General features: G+C 37.6%; 1 protein-coding gene across 1 annotated transcript; it reads left to right on the top strand.

The window, feature by feature from the left end:
• Positions 1 to 1,495: 1,495 nt before the first annotated feature.
• On the top strand, positions 1,496 to 4,998 carry LOC135114419 (uncharacterized). The gene is made up of 2 exons (XM_064030322.1): positions 1,496 to 4,722; positions 4,854 to 4,998. Exons 1-2 carry the CDS (start codon positions 1,496 to 1,498, stop codon positions 4,996 to 4,998), a joined length of 3,372 nt encoding a protein of 1,123 aa, XP_063886392.1.
• Positions 4,999 to 24,711: the final 19,713 nt, after the last annotated feature.

Genomic DNA, 24,711 nt, shown 5'->3' with positions numbered 1-24,711 from the left:
AGTGATACAGCGCATAGTGCCGACTAATTACCTCCGTGACCCAGTAATTTAACGTCAGGCTGTGCTCTCACAACCCAAAAGGACCGGGCATTGGCCTCACTTCCGAAGGAATAGGTATTTCTTTGTGTGCGGCCCACGCGCCACTGAGTGTAGCCATAGCTAGCCAGGCCTTTGTTGTAATTACTGTGTAAATATAAGTCAAATATTTACGACTGTGCTTTCTTTTGAGTGTCCCACCCTAGTCTACCTGGAGACTCAACCAGGAGTCGCATGTGATCGGCAGGGGTAACGTAAAGGAAACACCGATCCATGACAATTGGCGCCCGAACAGGGACCTCATACTAAGCGCAGTCACGGTAGAGTAATTCTTTGGTGCCGAGTACCTTGCTGATATCTTTTGCTGCAGACAATGGCGTCCGAGGGTCACAGTGAATCTTTCGATCCCTTTGCGAGATTTAGGCCTGAAATCACGGCGCTGAACATAACAGCAGCGACGAAGGTTAGTGAGTATATACAGAAGCGGCTAGCTGAGGAGAGAGAGGACCGCTTACGTGCCGAGGAACGTGAGAGAGAGGACCGCCAGCGGGAGGAGGAAAGGCAGGAACGTGTGAGGCAGGAAATGATTCGTGGCGAGGAACGGGAACACGAGAAGGCGATGGCTGAAATGGAGCTTCGCCGTGTGGAGGCAGAAGAGACTCGATCTCGAAGTTCTGAGGGAAGCACTCTTCGTGCCTTACATAGGGTGAAACTAAATGCTTACCGTGAAGGGGAAGACATTAATGCTTTAATTTCCCGTTTCGAGAGGCTGGCCAAGTTGTATCAGATGGAGTCTGAAGAGAAGGCCATCGAATTTTACAGCCTGTTTACAGGCAAAGCCTTGTCCATCGTACATGGGCTAGGGCCTGAAGATAACTCGTACGAGCACATGAAATGCGCTCTTTTGAAGGCGTTTGGCAGAACGGCGGAGGCAGCCAAGCAGGCATTTCGCAGTGCCGCTATCAGTGATAACGAAACCGCCGTTCAGGCTCACGCCAGAATTTCTCGTCTCTTTGACGAGCGAGTGCAAAAGGAAGGGATTTACCTCACGTATGAAGCGCTACGGGAGTTAGTCATACGCGATAGGTTTGAGGAAATGTGCAACAAGGCGCAACCCAACGATCCGGAGCCAGTAAGGAAGGAGCAGGCACCGCCTCCCTTCCGGCAGAATAAGCCACAAGGACACCCCAGGGAGGGTAGTAAGTTTCAACCACCACGTGGGTGGAATACCGGCTCATGGCGTCCCACACCACCTATGAGAGCTGCCTCACACACAGGCAAATATGCTGCCGCGCTACTCGATGCGCCGGACGATATTGTACCAGCGGCAGACACTACCCCAATTACAGCTGTCCAGAACCACCCATTTTGACTAGCGGCCACCTCTTCAGTACTAGGAGGTTCACCGCGGGGATTGATAGTGAAAAACGGTAGAGTAGGGGGCAGGTTGGTAAGGGTAATGAGGGACAATGGTTCTACCGGCTGTGTAGTGAAAGAAGCCCTGGTTACCCCTGCTCAGTTCACAGGAGAACACGTGAGAGTCGTCATGATTAACGGCTCTATGGCTACTTGCCCGATAGCTGTAGTCGACGTGGAGACGCCATTCCTCACTGGCAGAATCCAGGCCGCTGTGATGAAACAGCCTATCTATGAATTGATAATCGGTAACGTTGAAGGGGTGAGGGACGTTCGGAACACGGACGCCGCGACCCAAACCGAAGATCAAGTAGGTGCCGCCCTGACGCGAGCCCAGGCACGAGAGACACGGCCCGTGGTCCCTCTCAAGCTCACATCACCTGACGAGCTGCTCAATAGCGCTAACGTCACTGCCGCACAAAAGACCGATCCCTCCCTTGCAAACATTCGGAAGCAAGCCGCTGAGGGGGTATCGAGGGTAAATAAATACGGAACGACTCGCTTCTGCCAACACAGAGGAAAGTTGTATAGGGAAGTCATCTCCGACCTCGGTGAGACTCGGTCGCAATTCGTGGTGCCTGCACAGTACCGCCACGCGGTGATGGAGATGGGGCACAGCGCGGCCTTGGGTGGTCACATGGGGCGACAGAAAACACAAGACCGCATTAGTCACACATTTTTCTGGCCTGGCGTGATGGCCGATATCGCGAGATTCGTGAGATCCTGTGACGTGTGTCAAAAAACTGTAGACAAGGGCCGTGTGAAACCTGCGCCGCTAAGACCCATGCCCCTTATATCCGAACCATTTGAGAGGGTAGCCGTAGATATTGTTGGGCCGATCACGCCACGCGCGACTGACGGATCAAAATATCTACTCACGTGTGTGGACTTCAGCACCCGTTGGCCTGAAGCAGTACCTCTGAAAAATATAGAGGCCACCACAGTGGCTGAAGCGCTGGTAGGGATATTCTGCCGTGTGGGCATTCCCAAGGAGGTGCTGAGTGACCGAGGCACTCAGTTTACGTCTGCCATGATGGACGAGACGTTTAGGATTCTTTCTGTGAAGGGCCTTAACACGACACCCTGGCATCCCATGGGTAACGGTCTGTGTGAGAGGTTCAACGGCACACTGAAAAAAATGCTCAAGCGGCTGGCCGCCGAGCAACCCAAGGAATGGCCGAGATTTGTGGCTCCTCTCCTGTTCGCATACAGGGAAGCACCGCAGAGTACTCTGAAGTTCTCGCCTTTCGAGCTACTCTATGGAAGAGCAGTGCGCGGTCCACTCCAAGTGCTGAGAGAGCTATGGGACGAGGACGTGCCAAGTCCGGAGGTACGTACGACATACGAGTATGTTATAAACCTGGCTGGCAGACTTAGGGAAACCTGTCGTATGGCCAAGGAAGAACTCCTGAAGGCCCAGGAGGTACAAAAGGCCCATTATGATCGCAATGCGCGACTACGCACACTGCAGCCTGGCCAGGAGTGCTTAGTACTCCTACCCACTGCTCATAATAAGTTGCTGGCGCAGTGGAAGGGGCCTTATGAGGTCCTAGAGCGCGTCTCCGACTTAAATTATGTAGTATTGATTGATGGGAAACGGAAACGTCTTCACATTAACATGCTTAAGGAGTATCATGCGCCTACCATCTCTGGTAGCGCTGGCGCTCAGGAACCAGCATATGCTGAGGATAGGGCCACCTGTTTGAAAGCCGTGCGTGATATTTTTTCCCTCTCAACAGCTGCGAAGGAGGGTGAGATCAAATGTAGTGCAGCTGTGATTCACGATGCAGAGGACGTAGGAGATGGTCCTCTCACTGTACAAAAGCGTCAGACGGAAACCGTAGATGACGTCACATTATCTGAAAGGCTAACACCTGAGGAAGTATCGATAATAAAGGATCTTCTAGGTGAATACGCGGAGGTCTTTTCTGACAAGCCTCGCGTGGCCCGGGTGTCGCCACACAAGATCACCCTAACGAACCGAAAGCCAGTGAAGGTGAAACACTATCAGGTCCCTCTGCAGCTTAGGGACGCTGTGGCTGAGGAAATACAAGAAATGGAGGACTTAGGCATTATCGAGAGATCCGATTCTCCGTACTGTAGTCCTATGGTCGTCGTACGCAAGAAAGGCGGTAGTGTTAGGATCTGCGGTGACTTCCGAAGGATTAACGCAGTAACACAAATAGACGCAGAGCCCATGTTCGACCAACAGGAGATATTTAGCCGGCTGTCACACTCGAGGGTGTTTAGCAAACTGGACCTCACGAAAGGATTCTTTCAGATCCCGCTTGACCCCGAGTCAAGGAAAATAACGGCTTTTGCCACCCCCAGCGGCCTCTATCAATATCGGGTCCTTCCTTTCGGCCTTGCCAATTCTCCCGCGGTCTTCAACCGCCGAATAAGACAGGTACTAGGTGACCTGAATGGGGTCGAGGTTTTCGTAGATGACGTACTGATTCATTCTACGGATTTGGAGGACCACGTAAGACTGTTACGTATGGTCCTTGATAAACTCAGAGACGCCAACATGACGGTTAAGCCGAGCAAGTGTGAGTTGGCCAAGGCAGATGTCGAATTCCTAGGCCACAAGGTGAGTCAAGGACAGTGCCTCTGCTTGGAGGACAAGGTTCAGAAAATAAAGGAAGCTCCTGTTCCCCACACCAAAAGACATGTCCGATCGTTCCTAGGGTTAGCAGGGTATTACCGCAGGTTTGTCCCCAACTTTGCCGCGGTGGCGCTGCCGCTCTATGAGCTTGTTAAGAAAAGAGCACCAAATAAGGTTGAGTGGGGTCCCCACGAGGACAGATCATTCAAGGCACTGAAGTCCTTGCTGTGCAAGGACCCTATCCTCCAGTTGCCTGACCCTACAAAGCCCTTTGTGCTTAGGACCGATGCTTCCTGTGAAGGTTTGGGTGCTGTGTTACTGCAGGAGAAGGACGGCGACATCTTCCCCGTGGCCTATCACAGCAGGAAGCTCAAACCGGCAGAGAAGAACTACAGCACGGTAGAACGTGAACTACTCGCCGTAGTAGATGGGATAAAGAAATTCTACTTCTACTTATACGGGGATGAGTTTGTATTGCAGACAGACCACATGCCCCTGGAGTCACTGCGTACCTCTAAGAATGCAAACTCCCGAATAATGAGATGGGCTCTGTATTTGCAACAATTTCAGATGCGAGTTCAGTACATCCGTGGCCGAGACAATGTCGGGGCCGACGTGCTGTCTCGCCTTTTAGAAGGGACTAGCGCATCGGCTGAGACGAGCGAGTAGTACCTCTTCACCTCAGTAAAGAGATGATCTTGCCATGCGTCTGGTTAGGTAACTAAGTTATATTCTAGATCGGTCTGAAGGAGTGTGCCTATGTTTACATGTCATGCATAATGCCTACCCATTCCAGCACCAGGTGTCCCTACTTTGTGGGGTACCTGCACATAATCACCCCAGTTTCGCCCCTAGCAGCAGCATCCTTAGGGAGGACGCCTTGGGTGCCTGGAGAGGAAGAGTGTGGACCAGGTTATGTGGTGGCCCAGAGAGACGAGTAACCACCCACACTACTACACCCCAACTACAGGATGAGTTGTCACTTGTGTTCTGTGTTTGAATATGGGATGTATATGGTACTATGAAGACACTAAACTTTCTCTTTGTTGGCAGAGGGGCTCTGAGGGCAATCCTGACCTGAAGGCCGTTCAGAACACGCTCGTGTCTCCCAGAGAGGGGTGACACCACGCTGCGTCTTCCCCAAGATGAATCCGAAGACACCGCTCCGTGTTCGTGTAGCGTCTGCGTATCTCTTACACATATATTACGTACGCTCGAACACCTACACTCCGTTATGTTATACGCAGACATACATAACAATGGGAGGGCGGTTTAAGTCTGACGATATTTCGTCTTGCAAAAGGAACGGGAAGGTTCAGCTGGTTCAGGAGTTTTCCCCCTAAGCGAGATTCTTAACGTAAATACGGGGTTTTACCCTCATGAGCCACCTGAGCTTCCACCCGAAGACCCCTTTTGGTCTACACACACACCGTTAGTAGCTAGTAAGGCTTAGAATTTTTTTTTTCCGAAAAAAAAATCCTCGTTTGTATGGGGTAATGTGAGAGCACAGGGACACTAGATTTTGAGAGGGCAATAAATTACCGCCCCGTCATAGGAGAGAACCATCCGCCATGCGGGCAGGTGGGCGGAGCCTGTATCAATGCGCGCGGGCCGAGGTGAGCGGGGCACGACCTTGCTCGGCCTCACTCCCAGCCAGGTCACCCAGCGCCCAGGACGTGCCCTCCTCGACTCCTCCCGAACCAGCCTGCAGAAAGGACAGCGTGGTGCAGCGGTAAGCCGAAGCCCTGACCAACGAAGCTGGCTTTCATCGAAGCAGACTGGAGGAGTGAGTACACCAGTGGAACGCCTGGGGTGAGTTATTTGTGGTAAGGCCTGTTAACAAGATTTCATTTCCAGTCACCCAGCGACCACGTGGTCGTCGCCCCTTGCCCGGCATAAGTGATACAGCGCATAGTGCCGACTAATTACCTCCGTGACCCAGTAATTTAACGTCAGGCTGTGCTCTCACAACGCAAAAGGACCGGGCATTGGCCTCACTTCCGAAGGAATAGGTATTTCTTTGTGTGCGGCCCACGCGCCACTGAGTGTAGCCATAGCTAGCCAGGCCTTTGTTGTAATTACTGTGTAAATATAAGTCAAATATTTACGACTGTGCTTTCTTTTGAGTGTCCCACCCTAGTCTACCTGGAGACTCAACCAGGAGTCGCATGTGATCGGCAGGGGTAACGTAAAGGAAACACCGATCCATGACATTCTGTTTCTCGATATAGAGTGCTATTTATGCGTTTTAGCATTTTTCTACCTAAGAAGCTCAAAAACTCCTATAATACCCGTTTTTCGTAATGTCTTTACGTTTTCCCAGGCACACATGCATTTTGGCATTTTTCTACGTAACAATCTCAAAAACCCTCAAAATACACGTTTTTGGTATATTTATAGTGTAAATTAAAAAATGTGTAACTTATTCATTCGTTTTAGCGTCTTGGTACCTAAGAAGCTCAAAAACACTCATATTAAAAGTTTCTCTTAATGTCTTTTCGTTTCCCCATATAGGGTACTTTTCATGAATTTTTGACATTTTTGTATGTAACAATATCAAAAACACTCAAAAATATTTATTTTTTAGTAACGTTATGATGTTTTTCCATAAAACGTGTTGTGCATGCGTTGCAGCGTTTTCGTGCGTAATAACAATATTAATAATAAACACAAAAAAATAATAAATAAATAAAATTTCGCAGTGTTGTTTTATATTTCCATAAAGGGAGACTGACATTGTATTCAGCGTTTTGATCCCTAAAATGTTCATAAGAACTCATTAAACTGGTTTCTGGAAATCTCGTTTACTTTGCATGCATGTTGTTGTTGTTTTTTTTTTACGTATCAAGCTCAAAAACGCTCAAAATACTTGTTTTTGGTAAAGCTATTCTGTTAAGTACCAAATTAACAAAGTGCATGCAATGTGTCCTATATGGGAAAAAAGAAACTACATTAAAAGAAACGTATCTTTTGAGTATTTGTGCATGTTAGACAACAAAAAAAACTAAAAAGCTTGGAAAGCCCCCTATATGGGAAAACAAAACGAGTCTTTTTTAATTTTTTAGCTACATACGTTCCAAAATCATAAAAAAAACGCATGCAAAACACCCTTTATGAAGGCACAGAGTAACATTACCAAAAACAAGTATTTTTAGTGTTTTTGAGTTTCTTACGTACATAAACGCCAAAATGCATGTAAAGCAACCTGTATGGAGAGACAAAAATCCATTACGAGAAAAATGTATTATGAATGTTTTTTTGTGCTTCTCAAGTACCATAACGCTAAAATGCGTTTCTCTATATGGAGAAACAGAACAACACTACCAAAAACATGTATTTTGCATTGTTAGGTACCAAAAGCCAAAATGCATATAAGGCTTCTTACGTGAAAAAAAAAAAAACGCAAAATTGCATGAAAAGTACTCTATATGAAGAAATGTAAATACATTACGAAGAACGTGTATAATGAGTGTTTTTAAGCTTCTCAGGCTCCAAAATGCGATAATACATAAATATGTATATATGAAAAAAATAGGACATTACCAAAAACGGATATTTTGAGTGTATTTCACATTGCTAGGTACCAAACTGATAAAATGCATTCAAAAGCATCCTTCATGGGGAAAAAAAAAAAAAAACGGGATTTCAAGAAACATGTCTTTTGAGTGTTTATGAATGTGCTATGTACCTAACTGCCCCCCTAAAAAGGTATGGAAAGTCATATATGTGAAAAAAAAAAATCAAAACATCTATTTTCACTACTGACGTATTAAAACTCATACAAAACACCCATTATGGAAAAAAAAAGAGAATAACATTACCAAAAAACAAGTATTTTTAATGTTTTTCAAGCTTGTTGCAATGAAACCTATACAGAGAAACGAAAAGACATTACAAAAAACGTGTATTATGTGTGTTTTTTGAGGTTCTTAGGTACAAAAAAGCTAAAAAGAATGAATAGCACTCTAAATGGAGAAACAGGCAAATATGAAAAAAAACGAATTTTTTTTTATACATCACATTGTTACTTATCAAAAAAATTAAAATTGCCTTTAAAGCATATACAAGGGGAAAAAAAAAACATATATAAAGGAAAAAGAAAAAAAAAACGAAATTTCCGGAAACATGTCTTTTGAATGTTTACGAGCGTGGAAGGCACCAAACCGATAAAAAACATGGAAAAAAGCATCATATATGGGGAAAAAATAATCAAAAAGTCTGTCATCAGTGTTTTTCAGCTACATACCTACCAAAACGCCGAAACGCAATAAAAACACTTTATGTAGAATCAGAGTAACATTACCAGAAATATGTAATTTAAGTTTTTTATGATTGTAGAAAAGTAAAAAAAAGCATGTAAAATACTGTATTAGGGAAACAAAAAGAAATTACGTGAAACGTATATTACGAGAGATTTACAGCTTCTTAGGTACCAAGTGCTAAAAATAATGAATAGCACTCTATATCGAAAAACAGAACAACATTAAGAAAAACCCTTATTTTGAGTGTACTCCACATTCTTAGGTGCCAAAACGCCAAAATGCTCGCAAACCACCGTATATGGAAAAGGAAATTAAATTTCTAGAAATGTGTCTTTTAAGTGTTTATCAGTGCTAAGCGCCGAAACGCTAAAAATACATGGAAAACACCCTGTGCTCGAAAACATTACAGTACAAAAGAGGTCCCATTTTCAGTGTTTATGAACGTACTCTTAAAGTATTTGGTACTTACGTACCAAAACGATAAAACACAAGTAAAACACCGTTTATGGAGAAGTAAAATAACATAACTAAAAAAAGCATTTTTGGGTGTTTTGAACTTCTTACATAAAGGAACGCCTAATTACAAGGAAATTATCCTATATGGGAAACGAAAGAACATTACGAAAAACGTGCATTATGAGTTTTTGAGCGTCTTAGGTACCGAAATGCTAGAAGAAATGAATAGTACTCTTTATGAAAAAACCGAAGAACATTACCAAAAACGTGTAATTTTAGTGTATTTCACATTTCAAATTTCACATTTCACTTTTCACCAAAACGCCAAAGTACATGCAAACCACCTTATATGGGGAAAATGGAAAGAGATTTCTATAAAAGAGTCAAAAACAAAAGCAAGTATATGGGAAAAGAAAACAATATTACCAAAAACGTCTTTTTTCAGTGTTTTTGACTTATTTACGTACTAAAACGCTGAAATGTACCCAAAAAACTTCTAATGAACAAAGAGTATAACTTAATGAAAAACGTGTATTTTGATTGTTTTTTAGTGTTACGTATAAAAATGCCAAATGTGCATCTAAATTACCCTACAAGAAAAGACATTATGAGAAAAGTTTATTGTAAGAGTTTTTATACCTTTTAAGTATCAAAGTGCAAAAACGCATAAGAAGCATTCTATATCGAGAAATAAAGCATTATCAAAAACGTGTATTTGGAGTGTTTTTTTTTTTTTATTGTTAGGTATCATAACGTCACATTACATATAAAGCACCTTATATGTCTTTTGAGTTTTTATGAGCGTTATAGACAGCAAAAAAGTTAAAATGCATGAAAATCACCTCGTAAGGGAATACAAATAATTGTTACGAAAAACGAGTTTTTTCAGTGTTTTTAATTTCTTTCGTACCAAAACGTTAAAACGAATACAAAACACCCTTTGTTAAGAAAAAAATACAAGTTATTAAAAATAAACATGTATTTAAAGTGTTTTTGAACATGTTACGTACAAAAATACGAAAAAACACATGAAAAATACTCTATATAAAGAGCCAAAATGAAATTACCAGAGACGTGCATTATAAGTATTTTGAGTTTCTTAGTCACCAAAACGTTAAAACACATGAATAGCACTTTATATGGAGGAACAGAGCAACCTTGCGAAAAACGTCTGTTTTGAGTGTATTTCATATTGTTAGGTACCAAAGAGCCAAAATGCATGCCATAAACCCTACATGAGGAAAGGAAACAAATTTTCCAAAAACGTGCTTTTTCTGTTTTTTATTTAGCGTATGCACAACGCATAAAAGAGAGAGAGAGAAAAAAAAAACGCACGGAAAGAAAAAAAAAGTGTCTCGAGTGTTTTTGAGCTTCATACGTACTAAATTAGTAAAATGCATACAAAATAACCTTCATAGAGGATTAGTATATTACAAAAAAATAAGTATTTTGAGTATTTTTAAGATTGTTATTAAAAAAAAATAATGCCAAAAATGCATCCAAAATACCCTGTATGGGGAAACGAAAGGGAATTACCAGACACGCGTATTATGAATGTTATTAAGCATCTTGGGTACCAAAACTCTAAAATACATGAATATGCATTTTATCTATATGGAGACCCGGACCATTACCGAAAATGTGTATTTTGAGTGTTTTTCACATCGTTAGCAACCAAAACGCAAAAATTCATGCGAAGCCTCCTATATGGGGAAAGGTTTTCCCATTCCCATAATTTTCATTCTTTTTAGCTTTATAGTGCGTAACACGCTCTAAAACACTCAAATAACACGTTTCTGGAAAATTTGTTTCCTTTCCTCATGTAGGGTTTATAATTTTTGGCGTTTTGGTACCTTACAATGTGAAATACATTATCAGAAAAGTGTCTTTTGAGTATTTTGGAGCACGTTCGGCACCAAAACAATAAAAAATCACCCTGTTTAGTAATACAAAACAATATTACGAAAAACGTGTCTGTTGAGTGTTTTTGATCTTCTTACTTGCCAAAACACTAAAACCCATGCAAGCACATTACCAAAAAAGAAGTATTTTGAGTGTTTTTGAGCTTGTTACAAAAAAGTAAAAAAGCATGTAAAATACCTTATGAAAAAAAAAAAAAATACGAGAAATGAGTTTTTTTTGAACATCTTACGTACAAAAACTTGAAGGGGCTTGAATAGCACTCTATATGGAGTAACAGAACAATATTACTAAAAATGTGTGTTTTGAGTGTATTTCATATTGTTGGGTGCCATTATGCCAAAATGCATGACAGCACACTATATGAAAAAAAAAAAAGACATATCCAAAAACATGTATTTTTAGTCTTTATAAGCGTATTGTGCAGAAAAGTAAAAAAAAAAAAAAAAAACAACACCCTATATACGAAAAAAAAAAAAAAAAAATACCAAAAATGTGTCTTGAGTGTTTCTGATCTACCTGTGTAACAAAACAGTAAAATGCATGAAAAACACCGTTTCTGGAAAAAAAGATTAACATTAACAAAAGCAAGTATTTTAAGTGTTTTTGAACACGTTACGTACAAAAACGTCAAAAGACATAGAAAGTATCTGTATGAAGAAACTCTATATGAAGAAATAGAACAACATTACCAAAAACATGTATTTCGAGTGTATTTAACATTGTCATGTTCCAAAATGTCAAAATGTACGTAAAGCTTCCTATATTGGGAAAGAAAAAAATGAGATTTTTAAAAATGTGTCTTTTGAATGTTTATCAGTGTGCTAGACACAAAAACGTTAAAAAAGCATGAAAAAGCACCCTATATGAGAGAGCAAAACAACATTACCAAAAAGGTTTCTTTTTAGCGTTTTGAGCTAAGTACGTACGAAAACGCTAAAACTTTATGCAGAAACATAATATTACCAAAAACAAATATTTTTTTTTTATTGTTTTGAGCTTTTTACATAAAAAACGCAAGAATGCTTGCAAAGTAAACGAAAACACATTACAAGAAAAGTATATTATTAATGTTTTTGAGCTTCTTTATTAACAAAATTCTAAAACCCATAACTCTCTATATGGAGAAACAGATCAACATTACCAAAAACTTGTATTTTGTGTGAATTCCTCAATAATAGGTGCCAAAACACCCTACATATTGAAAGGAAACAAGATTTCCAGAAACGTATCTTTTTTTATGTTTATGAGCGTACTAAGCACCAAAACACTGAAAAGCATGAAAAGCACCCTATGTGAGAAAGCAAAACATTACGAAAAACGTCTCTTTTCAGAGTTTTTAGCTTTTTATGTACCAAAACTCTAAAACGCTGCATGCGTTTTAGAGTTTTGGTACGTAAACACCTTTTATGAAGAAACAGAAAGACATTACTCAAAAGAAATATTTTGAGTGTTTCGGAACTTCTTAGGTACCTTCCATACATTTTGGCTTAGGAAAACGCCAGAATGTATGGAGAAACGAAAATACACTACGAGAAACATGTATTATGAGTATTTTTTAACTTCTTAGGAATAAAAACGCTAAAACGTATGAATAGCTCCCTATATGGAGGAACAGAATATTACCCAAAAAATGAATTTTAAGTGTTTCCACTATATTAGGTGCAAAAAAGCCAAAATGCATGCAAATCTTACTATATGGGAAAACGAAGAGACATTGCAAGAAACTTGCCTTTTGAATGTTTTTGAGAGTCTTAGGCACAAAAAGCTAAAAAGCATGGAAAAAAAAAAAAAATGACCAAGCACTTTTCCGGAAAACTTGTTTCCTTTCCTCATGTATTGTTTATTGCATGCATTTTAGAGCTTTATAACCTAACCATGTGAAATACAGTCAAAATACACGATTTCCGCAAGGTTGCTTTGTTCCTCATTATAAAGAGCTATTCATGTGTTTTAACGTTTTGATGACTAAGAAGCTCAAAATACTTATGATGCACGTCTCTGGTAATTTCATTTTGGCTTTATATACAATATTTTTCATGTATTTTTCGTGTTTTTGTACGTAACATGTTCAAAAACACTCAAAATATATTTATTTTTTTTGAGGGGTAACTTATAGTTTCTTTATTTACAAAGGGTGCATTCGTTTTAATCTTTTGGTACGAAATAAGTTGAAAAACACTCAAAAGACTCGTTTTCTTTTTTTTTTTTTGTAATAATGTTTTGTATTCAGCTATAGGGTGATTTTCATCTTAGCGTTTTTACTGTCTATAATTCTCATAAGAAAAAGACAAGTTTCTAGAATTTTTTTTTCTCTTCATATAAGGTGCTTTGTATGTAATGTAACGTTGTGGTACCTAACAATGTAAAAAAAAAAAACTAAATACACGTTTTTAATAATATTCTTTTTCTCGATATAGAATGCTTTTTATGCGTTTTTGCACTTTGATACTTAAAAAGTACAAAAACTCTCTCAATAAACTTTTCTCATAATATCTTTTCGTTTCATCATATAGAGTAATTTGGTTGCATTTTGCAATTTTTCTACGTAATACTCAAAGAAAATGAAAATACACGTTTTTCATTAAGTTATACTCTTTCTTCATAAAAGTTTTTTTGGGATGCATTTGAGCGTTTTCGTACGTAAATAACTCAAAAACACTGAAAAGAGACGTTTTTGGTAATATTGTTCTTTTTTCTTATATAGGGTGCTTTACTTGCTTTTTATTGTTTTTGACCCTGGAACGATATATAAAACAGACACGTTTCTGGATATCTCTTTTCCTTTCCCCATATAGGGGGGGGGGGGCGTTTGCTTGCATTTTGGCGTTTTGGTACCTAACAATGTCAAATACACGTTTTTGATAATGTTCTTCGGTTTCTCCATAAAGAGTACTATTCATTACTTTTAGCATTTTGGTACCTAAGACGCTCAAAAACTCATAATGCACGTTTATCGTAATGTTCTTTCGTTTCCCATATAGGATAATTTCTATGTATTTTGGCGTTCCTTTACGTAAGAAGTTCAAAACACCCAAAATTTTTTAGTTATGTTATTCGTTTTCTCCATAAACGGTGTTGTACATGTGTCTTATCGTTTTGGTACTTAAGTACCAAACAATTTAAGAGCACGTTTTTTTTTTTTTTTTTTTTTTGTAGATTTAATTTCTTTCCATATATAGGATACTTTCCCTTATTTTTATGACTTTTGGTTCCTAACACGCTTATAAACACTCAAAAGACACATTTCTAGTAATGTAGATTCTTTTACCCATATGCTTTACCTGCATCTTTGCGTTTTCGATCTAACAATGTGAAATACAATTAAAATCGTTGTTTTTTTTATAATGTTATTCTGTTTCTCCATATATAATGCCCTTCAAGGGTTTTAGCGTTTTGGTAGTGAAGAATCTTAAAAAATAAAAACACATTTACGTTTCTCGTAAATGTGTTTTCATTTCCCCATTTCGGGACTTTGCATGCATTGTGGTGTTTTTGTACGTAACAAGCTCAGAAACACCCAAAATACTTGTTACTCGTAATGTTTTTTCTCTATTAAAGAGTGTTTTTGCATACGTTTTAGCGTTTTGGTGTGTAAGCTAAGAAAAACTCGACACGTTTTTGGTAATGTTGTTTTCTACTTACATATATGGCACTTTCCATGCTTTTTAGCGTTTTGGTGTCTAACAAGCACAAAAATATGCAAAAAATACGTTTCTTCAAATGTCGTTTCGTTTTTTTCTTTTTTTTAATATAAATGACGTTTTCCTATGCATTTTGACATTTTGTTATCTATTAATGTGAAAAACACTCAATTTACATGTTTTTTTTTTGGCAATGTTGTTTCTAAATATAGAGTGGTGACAACGCGTTTTCGCGTTTTGTTACCTAATATGCTGAAGAACACACATAATACACGTTAATAATAATGGCTTTTTTTTTGAGTATTGAGTATTTTGAGTATTTTGTATTTGCGGCAATTTTCTACGTAAAAAGCTGAAAAACACTCTTAAGACTTGTTTTTGGTAATGTTATTATATTTCTTTATAAAGTGTGTTTTCCATGAGTTTTCTCGTTTTGGTACGTAAGAAATACCAAAACTCTCAAAACAAACGTTTTTCTTAATGTTTGTTTATTCGCATACAGATTTACTTCCATGCTATTTTAGCGTTTTGGTGCCCAAGACGCTCAACAACACTCGAATCACACATATTTGGTAATGTCATTTTTGTTCCCTATGTAAAGTGCTATGAATGCGTTTTGGCGTTTTGGTACCTAACAATGTTAAAAAAAAGAAAAAAAATTCAATCAAGACATGTTTTTGGTAATATTCTTTTTTTTCCATGCAGAGTGCTATTCACCCGTTTTAGAGTTTTTTGTACCTATTAAGCTCGAAAACAGTCATAATATATATTTTTTGTAAGATCCCCATACAGGATGCCTTCCTTTCATTTTGGCGTTTTGGTAATGTCATTTTGTTTCCCTAAATAGACTCATTTAATTCCATTTTGACTTTTTGGCTCATAAAAATGTAAAAAAATATATATAAATAAAAAAATAAAACACTTTTTTGGTAGTTCTATTTTTCCACATAAATTGCTATTCACGGTTTATAGCGTTTTGGTACATAAGAACCTCACAAACATATATAATACACGCTTCTTGTAATATCGTTTCGTTTCCAATTTAGAGGGCTTTGTATGCATTTTAAAGTTTTTGTACGGTACAGTTTCAAAAACATTGAAAGTATACGTTTTTCGTTAATATTATTGTTTCTCCGTAAAGAGTATTTTGTATGCGATTTAACGTTTTGATACGTAAGAAGCTGAAAAAAACAGTGAAAAAACACCTTTTTTTTTTAATAATGTTGCTATGTATTCCAATGTAGGATGTTTTCCATGCATTTTAATGTTTTCGTGAGTAAAACGCTGAAAACACTGAGAAATCACATGTCTGATGATATCATTTGGTTTCCTCATATTAACAGCGATGTATGCATTTTTCGCGTTTTCGCACTCAACAAAGTAAAAAAAAAAAAAATCAAAACACCTTTTTTGGAAAAGTTCTTCTGTTTCTACATATAGAGTGCTATTTACGCGTTTTAGCATTTTGTTACCTAAGGAGGTTAATAACATTTATAATACACGGTTTTTGGTAATATGTTTTTGTATCACAATATAGGGTTCTTTGCACTGATTTTCGCGTTATTATGTTATTAGCTAAAAACACTAAAAATACTTTGATAGTTATTCTGTTTCTTCATATAGGGCGTTTTGTGAGCGTTTTTGCGTTATGTATTCCCATATAAAATTATTTCCATATTTTTTTGTGTTTTGGTGCCTAACACGCTCAAAAACACTCAAAAGACACGTTTCTCGTAATTTCATTTCGTTTACCCATATAGAGTGCTTTGCATATTTTCTGGTCTTTTAGTAACTAACAACGTGAAAAGCACAAAAATAAAACTTTTCTGTATTTTTCCCCCCATTTAGAGTGTCATTTACACTCTGTAGAGTTTTGGTACCTAAGAACAAAAACACTTACAATTCACGTTTATGGTAATGTCATTTTATTTCTCCATAAAGAGTACTTTGCATGTATTCTGGTGTTTTAGTACCTAACAATATTAAAAAAAAAAAAGAAACTAAACAGACGTTTTCGGCAAAGTTGTTCTGTTACTCTAAATAAAGCGCCATATAAGTGTTTTAGCGTTTTATTACCTAAGATATTCAGAAACGCGTAAAAGACATAATTCTTGTAATATCGTTTCGTTTCCCATATCTTTCTTTGCTTTCATATTGGTGTTTTTTGTAAGAAGCTCAATAACACACTTTTTGCATACATTTTAGCGTTTTGGTACGTAAGAGGATCAAAAACACTCAAAAGACACGTTTTCGGTTAAGTTTTGTATTCCCACTATATGGTTCTTTCCATACATTTTATTGTTTTCGTGCCTAAAACGCTGAAAAAAAAATAATATAAACACTGAAATGGCACGTTTCTCTTAATGTCGTTTTGTTTCAACATATATCGTGCTTTGCATATATTTTGGCGTTTTCGTGTGTAACAAGCTTAAAAACACTCAAAATAATTATTTTTGTTAATGTTATTCTGTTTCTCCAAAGAGGGTGTTTTGCTTGCGTATTAGCGTTTTTGTACGTAAGAAGTCCAAGAAACATTCAAATGATATGATTTTCTTATTGTTTCTTGTATTTCCATATAAGACGATTTCCATGCTTTCTAGCGATTTTGGAGTCTACCACGCTCAAAAAAAAAAAAAAAAAAAAAAACGCGTTTTTGGTAATTCAGTTTTGTTTCCCCATATAGGGTATTTGCATGCATTTTGGTGTTTTAGTACTTAATAATGTGAAAAGCAGTCTCATAAACACTTAAAAGACACGTTTCTGGATATCTCGTTTTTCTTCTATGTGTGCATTTTTGGTGTTTTGATGACTATCAATTAAACTGAAAATTACGTTCCTGGTAATATTGTTCTGTTTCTCCATATTGAGTGTTTTTCATGTGTTTTAATGTTTTGTCGCCTAAGAAGCTGAAAAATATTTTTTGTCATATTGTCTTTTCAAGCTCAATAACACTCAAAATACTTCTTTTTGGTAAAGTTATTCTTTTCCTCCATAAAGATCATTTCGCATGCGTTTTTAGCGTTATTTTGCACACAAAGGACACGTTTTTTTGTAAATTCGTCTTTTTTTTTTTTTTGTTTCTATATAATCAGACTTCCATACTTTATTTTTAGCGTTTTAGTGTTTAACTGGCTCATAAACAATACACAGGCACTTTCTGAAAATCTCGTTTCCTGTCTTCATAAGGGATGCTTTGCATGCTTTTTTGGGTATTTTTTTAAGTAACAAAATAAAAAAAACACTAATGTATTATGTAAAATATAATATTTGTTTTACGCGGTCATTCTGTTTTTCCATGAAGGGTGTTTTTCACGAGTTTTAGCGTTTTGGTTAGGTTAGGTAGGTTAGGTAGGATTTTTTGCGTAAAAAGCTCAAAAAAATTGTTTTTTGTTTTTGATAATATTGTTTCTCAATAAAATAGTATTTGGATGCATTTTAGAGTTTCGCTCCGTAAATACCTCAAAAACACTCCAAATACACGTTTTATGTTTTTTTTCTTTTTCCATTCCCATATAGGGTGATTTCCAATTTTTTTTGTGTCGTGGTGTATAACATTGTCTTAAATAATGAAAAGACACGTTCTGGAAATTTCCTTTCCTTTCCATATGTAGCATTCTTTTTGTAAATTTTGTCGTTTTTTATACCTAAGAATGTGAAATACAATTAAAATACACGTTTCTCTTAATGTTTTTCGTTTCCCCATTAAGGTTACTTTGCATGGGTTTTGGCGTTTTTTTTACATAACAAGCTCAAAACTAAATACTTCTTTTTGGTAATGTTATCATGTTTCTCTATAAAGATGTTTTGCATGTGCTATGCTTTTTGATACGTAAGAAGATCAAAAACAATAAAATACATGTTTTTTGTTATATTTTTTATGCATTCTCAAACGGTGAATTCATGCTTTCTATCGATTTGGTGCCTAACACGGTCAAAATACTGAAGAGAAACGTTTCAGGTAATGTCGATTCGTTTCTTTATATGGGAGGCATTACAAGCATATTCGTGTTTTGTCACCAAACAATGTGAAAAACACCCAAAATGCACTTTTTTCTTTAAATATTCTGCTTTTTCTTATATAGTGCTATTCATGCGTTTTAGCGTTTTATTATCTAAGAAACTCAAAACCACTTATAATACACGTTTCTCGTAATGTCGTTTTTCCATATAGAATACTTTCAATGCATTTTGGTATTTTTCTGTGTAACAAGCTAAAAAAAAAAAAAAAAATCGAGTTGTTTTTGGTAATGTTATTCCCGTTCTCCTTCATGGGTGTTTTGCATACGTTTTAGTGTTTTGGTACTTAATCTCAAATACACTCAAAAGGCATTATTTTTCGTTTTTTTTTTTTATCAATATATAGTTGTATTCATGTATTTTAACGCTTTGTTATATAAGAAACTGAACAAAACTCATAATACACGCTTGTGTTAATATCATTTTGTTTCCCATACTGCGAACTTTGCATGCATTTTAAGCGTTTTATTACCTAACAAGGTCAAAGACACTCAAAAACACGTTCATCATAATGTTCTGTTGATCAGTAAAGAGTGTTTTGTATGATGTTTTTAGCGTTTTGGTACGTAACGAATCTACAAGCACTCAAAAGACACGTTTTCGGTAATATCTTTCGATGATGTTTTGTTGTCCCACATAGGGTGTTTTCTATTTTTTTTTTTTTTTTTTTTGGTAGCGTTTTTGCATAAAACGGTTATAAACACCCAAATGACACGTTTCTGGTAATATCATCTCTTTAACTCATATAGCGAGGTTTGCATGTATTTTGGCATTTTGATACCAAATAAGCTAAAAAAAAAAAAAAACATAAAACACACCTTTTTGGTAATTTTGTTTTGTTTCTCCATGAAAGGTGGTTTGAAAGTGTTATCGTTTTTGTACGTACGATTTTGATCAAGTTATTTTGTTTTTCAACATAACTTTTTTTCCATACTTTTTAGCGTTTTGGTACGTAGGAAGGTGAAAAGCTCTCAAAATACACATTTTTGTTAATGATGTTTTCTTTTGCTATATAAAGTGCTTTCCATGCAATTTATTGTTTTCATACATGAAAAGCACAAAATCCCTCGATACACGTTTATAGCATTGTTGTTCTGATTCCTCTTAAAAGGTGGTTTCCATACTTATTTTGCATTTTGGTCCGTTACATTGTTGCAATAACTCCTAATACACGTTTTTGGTAATGTTGTTATTTTTCGATACAGAGTGCTCTTTATGTGTTTTAACGTTTTGGATGCACCTTTACCGTTTTGATTTCTAAGAAATTCATTTTTACCGTTTTGATATCTAGAAAGTTCAAAAACACACACACACACACACACACACACACACACACACAACACACTTTAGAAAAAAGTTATTTAGATTTTCCATATGGGATCTTTTTCATACCCTTTAGCGTTTTGATGCTTAATACGCTCACAAACACCAAAATGACACTTTTATTGGCATATCGTCTCGTTACCCCTTATGGGGTCCTTTGCATTAATTTTGTCGTTCACTTCTTCCACTTTTTATGCTTTTTGCCGTTTTTGTACAAAAGAAGGTAAAAAACAAAACAATACCACTTTATATGGATAAACAGAACATCATTAAAAGAACGTGTATTATGAGTGATTATCATGTTAGAGAGAATAACGCCAAAAAACATGGAGGGCACACTATAAGAAGAAACAGAATAACATAATTAAAACGAGAAATATGATTGTTTTTTGAGCTTGTTAGGTACTAGAACACAAAATCGCATGGAAAACAACCTTCATGGTCAAAGGAAAGAACATTAAGAAAAAACGTGTATTTAGATTGCTTTTCAGCTTCTTACACACCAAAAAGCTAAAAAAAAAGCATCAAAAACACGCTATATCGAAAAACTAAAATTTATCAAGAAAGTGTCTTTTTAATGTTTTTAAGGTTCTCACGTATAAAAATGCGAGAACGCATATAAAACACCCTTTCTGGAGAAACAAAACAGTATTAACAAAAACGTGTGTTTTAAGTATTTTTGAGCTTGGTAGGTAGCAAAACACCAAAATGCACGCTCTTCATATGCAAAATGACATTACCATAAACGTATAATTTGGTTGTTTATGAGAGTATTTGGCACCAAAAACGTGTTTTTCCGCTTTGGTACTTAAAGAAGCTCAAAACATTCAAAAGACACGTTTTCAGAATTTTTTTTCCCATATAGGGTATTTTCCATGATTTTTAGCGTTTTGATGGTTAATATGCTCATAAATTCCTAAATGACACTTTCTGGTATTCTTATCTCTTTACGCTATACAGAATGATTTTCATCCATTTTTTTTTTTTTTACGTTTTGGTACTTAACAAGATAAAAAAAAAAAAATTAAAACACACGAATTTATTAATATTCTATTTCTCCAGGAAAGGTGATTCATATGCATTTTAGCGTTTTTGTATGTTTCAAGTTCAAAAGCACTCAAAAGACATAATATTGCCGAAGTTGTTTTGTTTTCCAGTATAGTGTGTTTTAAGTGCTTTTTTTTTTTTTGCTAGGTAAAAAGCTGAAAGGCACTAAAAAGTCCTTTTTCGTAATTATGTTTTTTATTCCTATATAGAGTACTTTTCATGCACTTTAACGTTTTGGAACATGACAAGCCCCCCAAAAAACTCATATTACGCATTTTTCATCAGATTCTTCTCATCCATTTTGGCGTTTTGGTCCCTAACATGGTGATAATCAGTCATAATAGACATTTTTTTGTAATGTCTTTCTCTTTCTCCATATAGAGTGCTATTTATATGTATTAGCTTTTTGGTACCTAAGAAGCTAAAAAAAAAAAAAACCTCATATGTTTTTGTTAATATAATTTTGTTTCCCATAATGGGTTTTTTCCATCCATTTTTAGCGTTTTGGTACTTAAGAAGCTCAAAGACACTCATAATAGACGTTTTTTTTCGTAAAGAGTGTTTTCCATATAATTTAGCGTTTTGGTACTTAAAAAGCTAAAAAAAAACACTCAAAAGATATGCTTTTGATAATGTATTTTTTTCACATATTGGATATTTCCCGTTCTTTTTAGAGTTTTGGTACCTAACAAGCTCAAAAACACTTACCTTTCATATTTTTACCAATGTTGTTCTCATTTTTCTTATAGGATGGTCTGTATGCTTTTTGGTGTATTTGTCCATAAGATTGTGGTAATTGCTTATAATACATGTTTTTGATAATGTTGTTCTCTTAATCCATACACAAATGCTATTCATGTGTTTTAGACTTTTGGTAGATAAGAAAAAAAAAGAAAAAGAAAACATATTACAGGAGGAGGCAGTAGACACCTGCCGAAACGATAATTACTCCCAGTGAGGTCTAAAGCACTGTTCAGGGGGTGCTGTGAACTTATCATTAAACCCAGCTGTGACACTGAACGTTTCCCTTTGTGTGTCACAACACAAGGGGGCAGTCACAGCCTGCTTTCTAGAGACAACTCTCTTCCTCCACACAAAACTACAAATCAAAACCTACAATCACTACTAATCACACACACCCTTCACTCAAAAATTTTAAAATCATCAGCGCGACTCCTACACCACCCTCGGAGTCCCCATCTGGGGAGGGGATCATAAATGTCCCCTGGTCGGTCTGCCTTTCTGTCGACGACCCTAAGTGTCTTGACGTCCCCCCCCAACTTTTTCTTCATTAGCCTGCAAAATTCGCGGTCTAAGATCTAATTTTCAATCTCTAGAACACCACTTCTCCTCTTCTAAACCTCATCTTCTTTTCCTCACTGAAACTCAGGTGTCTGAGGCAACTGACAGTAGCCCCTTTTCTGTTCCCTCCTACTTTCTCTATCCTCATTTTCGATCCAAAGCTGGATGCTTCGTTTATGTGCGCAATGACTTAACCTGCTCTCGTCCCCACGCTCTTGAATCTTCTGAGTTTTCCATCATCTGGCTACGACTACAGAGCCAATCTCATACTAAATTAATCAATGCTGTATAACTCTCACCTAACTTTTCTGACTATAAGAAATTCTTTGACTACTTAACTTCCAAAGTGGAGCACATTTTGACAATCTTCCCTTTTGCAGAGATCTCCATTCTTGGAGACTTCAATGTTCACCACCAGCTTTGGCTTTCCTCTCCCTTCAATGATCATCCTGGTGAACTAGCCTACAACTTTGCTATCCTCCATGACCTAGAGCAATTGGTGCAACACCCTACTCGTATTCCTAACCGTCTTGGAGATATGCCCAACATTCTTGACCTTTTCCTGACCTCTAATCCTTCTGCTTATGCTGTCACCCTTTCTTCTCCGTTGGGTTCCTCCGATCACAATCTCATATCTTTATCTTGTCCTATCGCTCCAATCCCTCCTCAGGATCTCCCTAAGCGAAGGTGCCTCTGGCGTTTTGCCTCTGCTAGTTGGAGGGACATAAGAAGATATTTTGCTGATTTTCCTTGGAATGACTACTGCTTCCGTGTCAGACACCCGTCTTTGTGTGCCGAGCGCATAACAGAGGTGATAGTGTTTGGTATGGAGGCGTACATACCTCACTCTTTTTCTCGTCCTAAACCTTCTAAACCTTGGTTTAACACAGCTTGTTCTCGTGCTATACATGATAGAGAGGTGGCCCACAAAGGGTATTTAAGCCTTCCATCACCAGAATCTCATGCACTTTATATTTCTGCCAGGAACCATGCCAAGTCTGTTCTCCAACTAGCCAAAAACTCCTTCATTAACAGAAAATGTCAAAACCTTTCAAGATCTAACTCCCCTCGTGACTTCTGGCATCTAGCCAATAATATCTTCAATAACTTTGCTTCTTCTTTCTCTCCTCTATTTCAACCAGATGGCACAACTGCTATCATATCTATTTCTAAAGCTGAACTCTTCGCTCAAACCTTTGCTAAAAACTCTACCTTGGACGATTCCGGGCTTGTTCCTCCCTCTCCTCCACCCTCTGACTACTTCATTTCACCTATTAAAATTCTTCGCAATGTTTTCCATGCCCTCGCTGGCCTAAACCCTCGGAAGGCTTATGGACCTCATGGGGTCCCTTCTATTGTTCTCCGAAACTGTGCCTCCGTGCTTGCACCTTGCCTAGTCAAACTCTTTCAACTCTGTCTGTCAACATCTACCTTTCCTTCTTGCTGGAAGTTTGCCTACATTCAACCTGTTCCTAAAAAGGGTGACCGTTCTAATCCCTCAAACTACCGTCCTATTGCTTTAATTTCCTGCCTATCTAAAGTTTTTGAATCTATCCTCAACAGGAAGATTCTTAAACATCTATCACTTCACAACATTCTATCTGATCACCAGTATGGGTTCCGTCTAGGCCGCTCTACTGGTGATCTGGCTTTCCTTACTGAGTCTTGGTCATCCTCTTTTAGAGATTTTGGTGAAACTTTTGCTGTTGCCTTGGACATATCAAAAACTTTTGATAGAGTCTGGCACAAAGCTTTGATTTCCAAACTACCCTCCTACGGTTTCTATCCCTTTTTTCTGTAACTACATCTCAAGTTTCCTTTCTGAAGATTCCATTGCTGCTGTGGTCACTGTTCTTCTCCTAAATCTATTAACAGTGATGTTCCTCAGGGTTCTGTCCTGTCACCCACTCTCTTCTTATCATTCGTTAATGATCTTCTAAACCAAACTTCTTGTCCTATCCACTCCTACGCTGATGATACCACCCTGTACTTTTCCACGTCTTTTCATGGACGTCCAGCCCTTCAGGAGGTAAACATTTCACGCAGGAAAGCCACAGAACGCTTGACTTCTTATCTTTCTAAAATTTCTGATTGTGGCAGAGCAAACTTGGTATTATTCAATGCCTCAAAACTCAATTCTATCAACTCAACTCAATCAATCTATCAACTCGACACAACCTTCCAGACAACTATCCCCTCTTCTTCATTGACAATCAACTGTCCCCCTCTTCTACACTGAACATCCTCAGTCTGTCATTTACTTATAATCTGAACTGGAAACTTCACATCTCATCTCCAGCTAAAACAGCTTCTATGAAGTTAGATGTTCTGAGACGTCTCCGCCAGTTTTTCTCACCCCCCCCAGCTGCTAACTCTGTACAAGGACCTTATCCGTCAATGTATGGAGTGTGCTTCACATGTCTGGGGGGGTTCCACTCATACTGCTCTTCTAGACAGGGTGGAATCAAAAGCTTTTCGTTTCATCAACTCCTCTCCTCTAACTGACTGTCTTCAGCCTCTCTCTCACCGCCGCAATGTTGCATATCTAGTTGTCTTCTACCGCTATTTTCATGCTAACTGCTCTTCTCATCTTGCTAACTGCATGCCTCCTCTCCTCCCGTGGTCTCGCTGCACAAGACTTTCTTTTTTCTCTCACCCCTATTCTCTCCACCTCTCTAACGCA

This window comes from Scylla paramamosain, chromosome 27 (genome assembly GCF_035594125.1).
Source record: "Scylla paramamosain isolate STU-SP2022 chromosome 27, ASM3559412v1, whole genome shotgun sequence".
Taxonomy (NCBI): Eukaryota; Metazoa; Arthropoda; class Malacostraca; order Decapoda; family Portunidae; genus Scylla; species Scylla paramamosain.
Note: the sequence above shows the minus strand (reverse complement) of the source record. Positions and strands in the feature narration are given on the sequence as shown.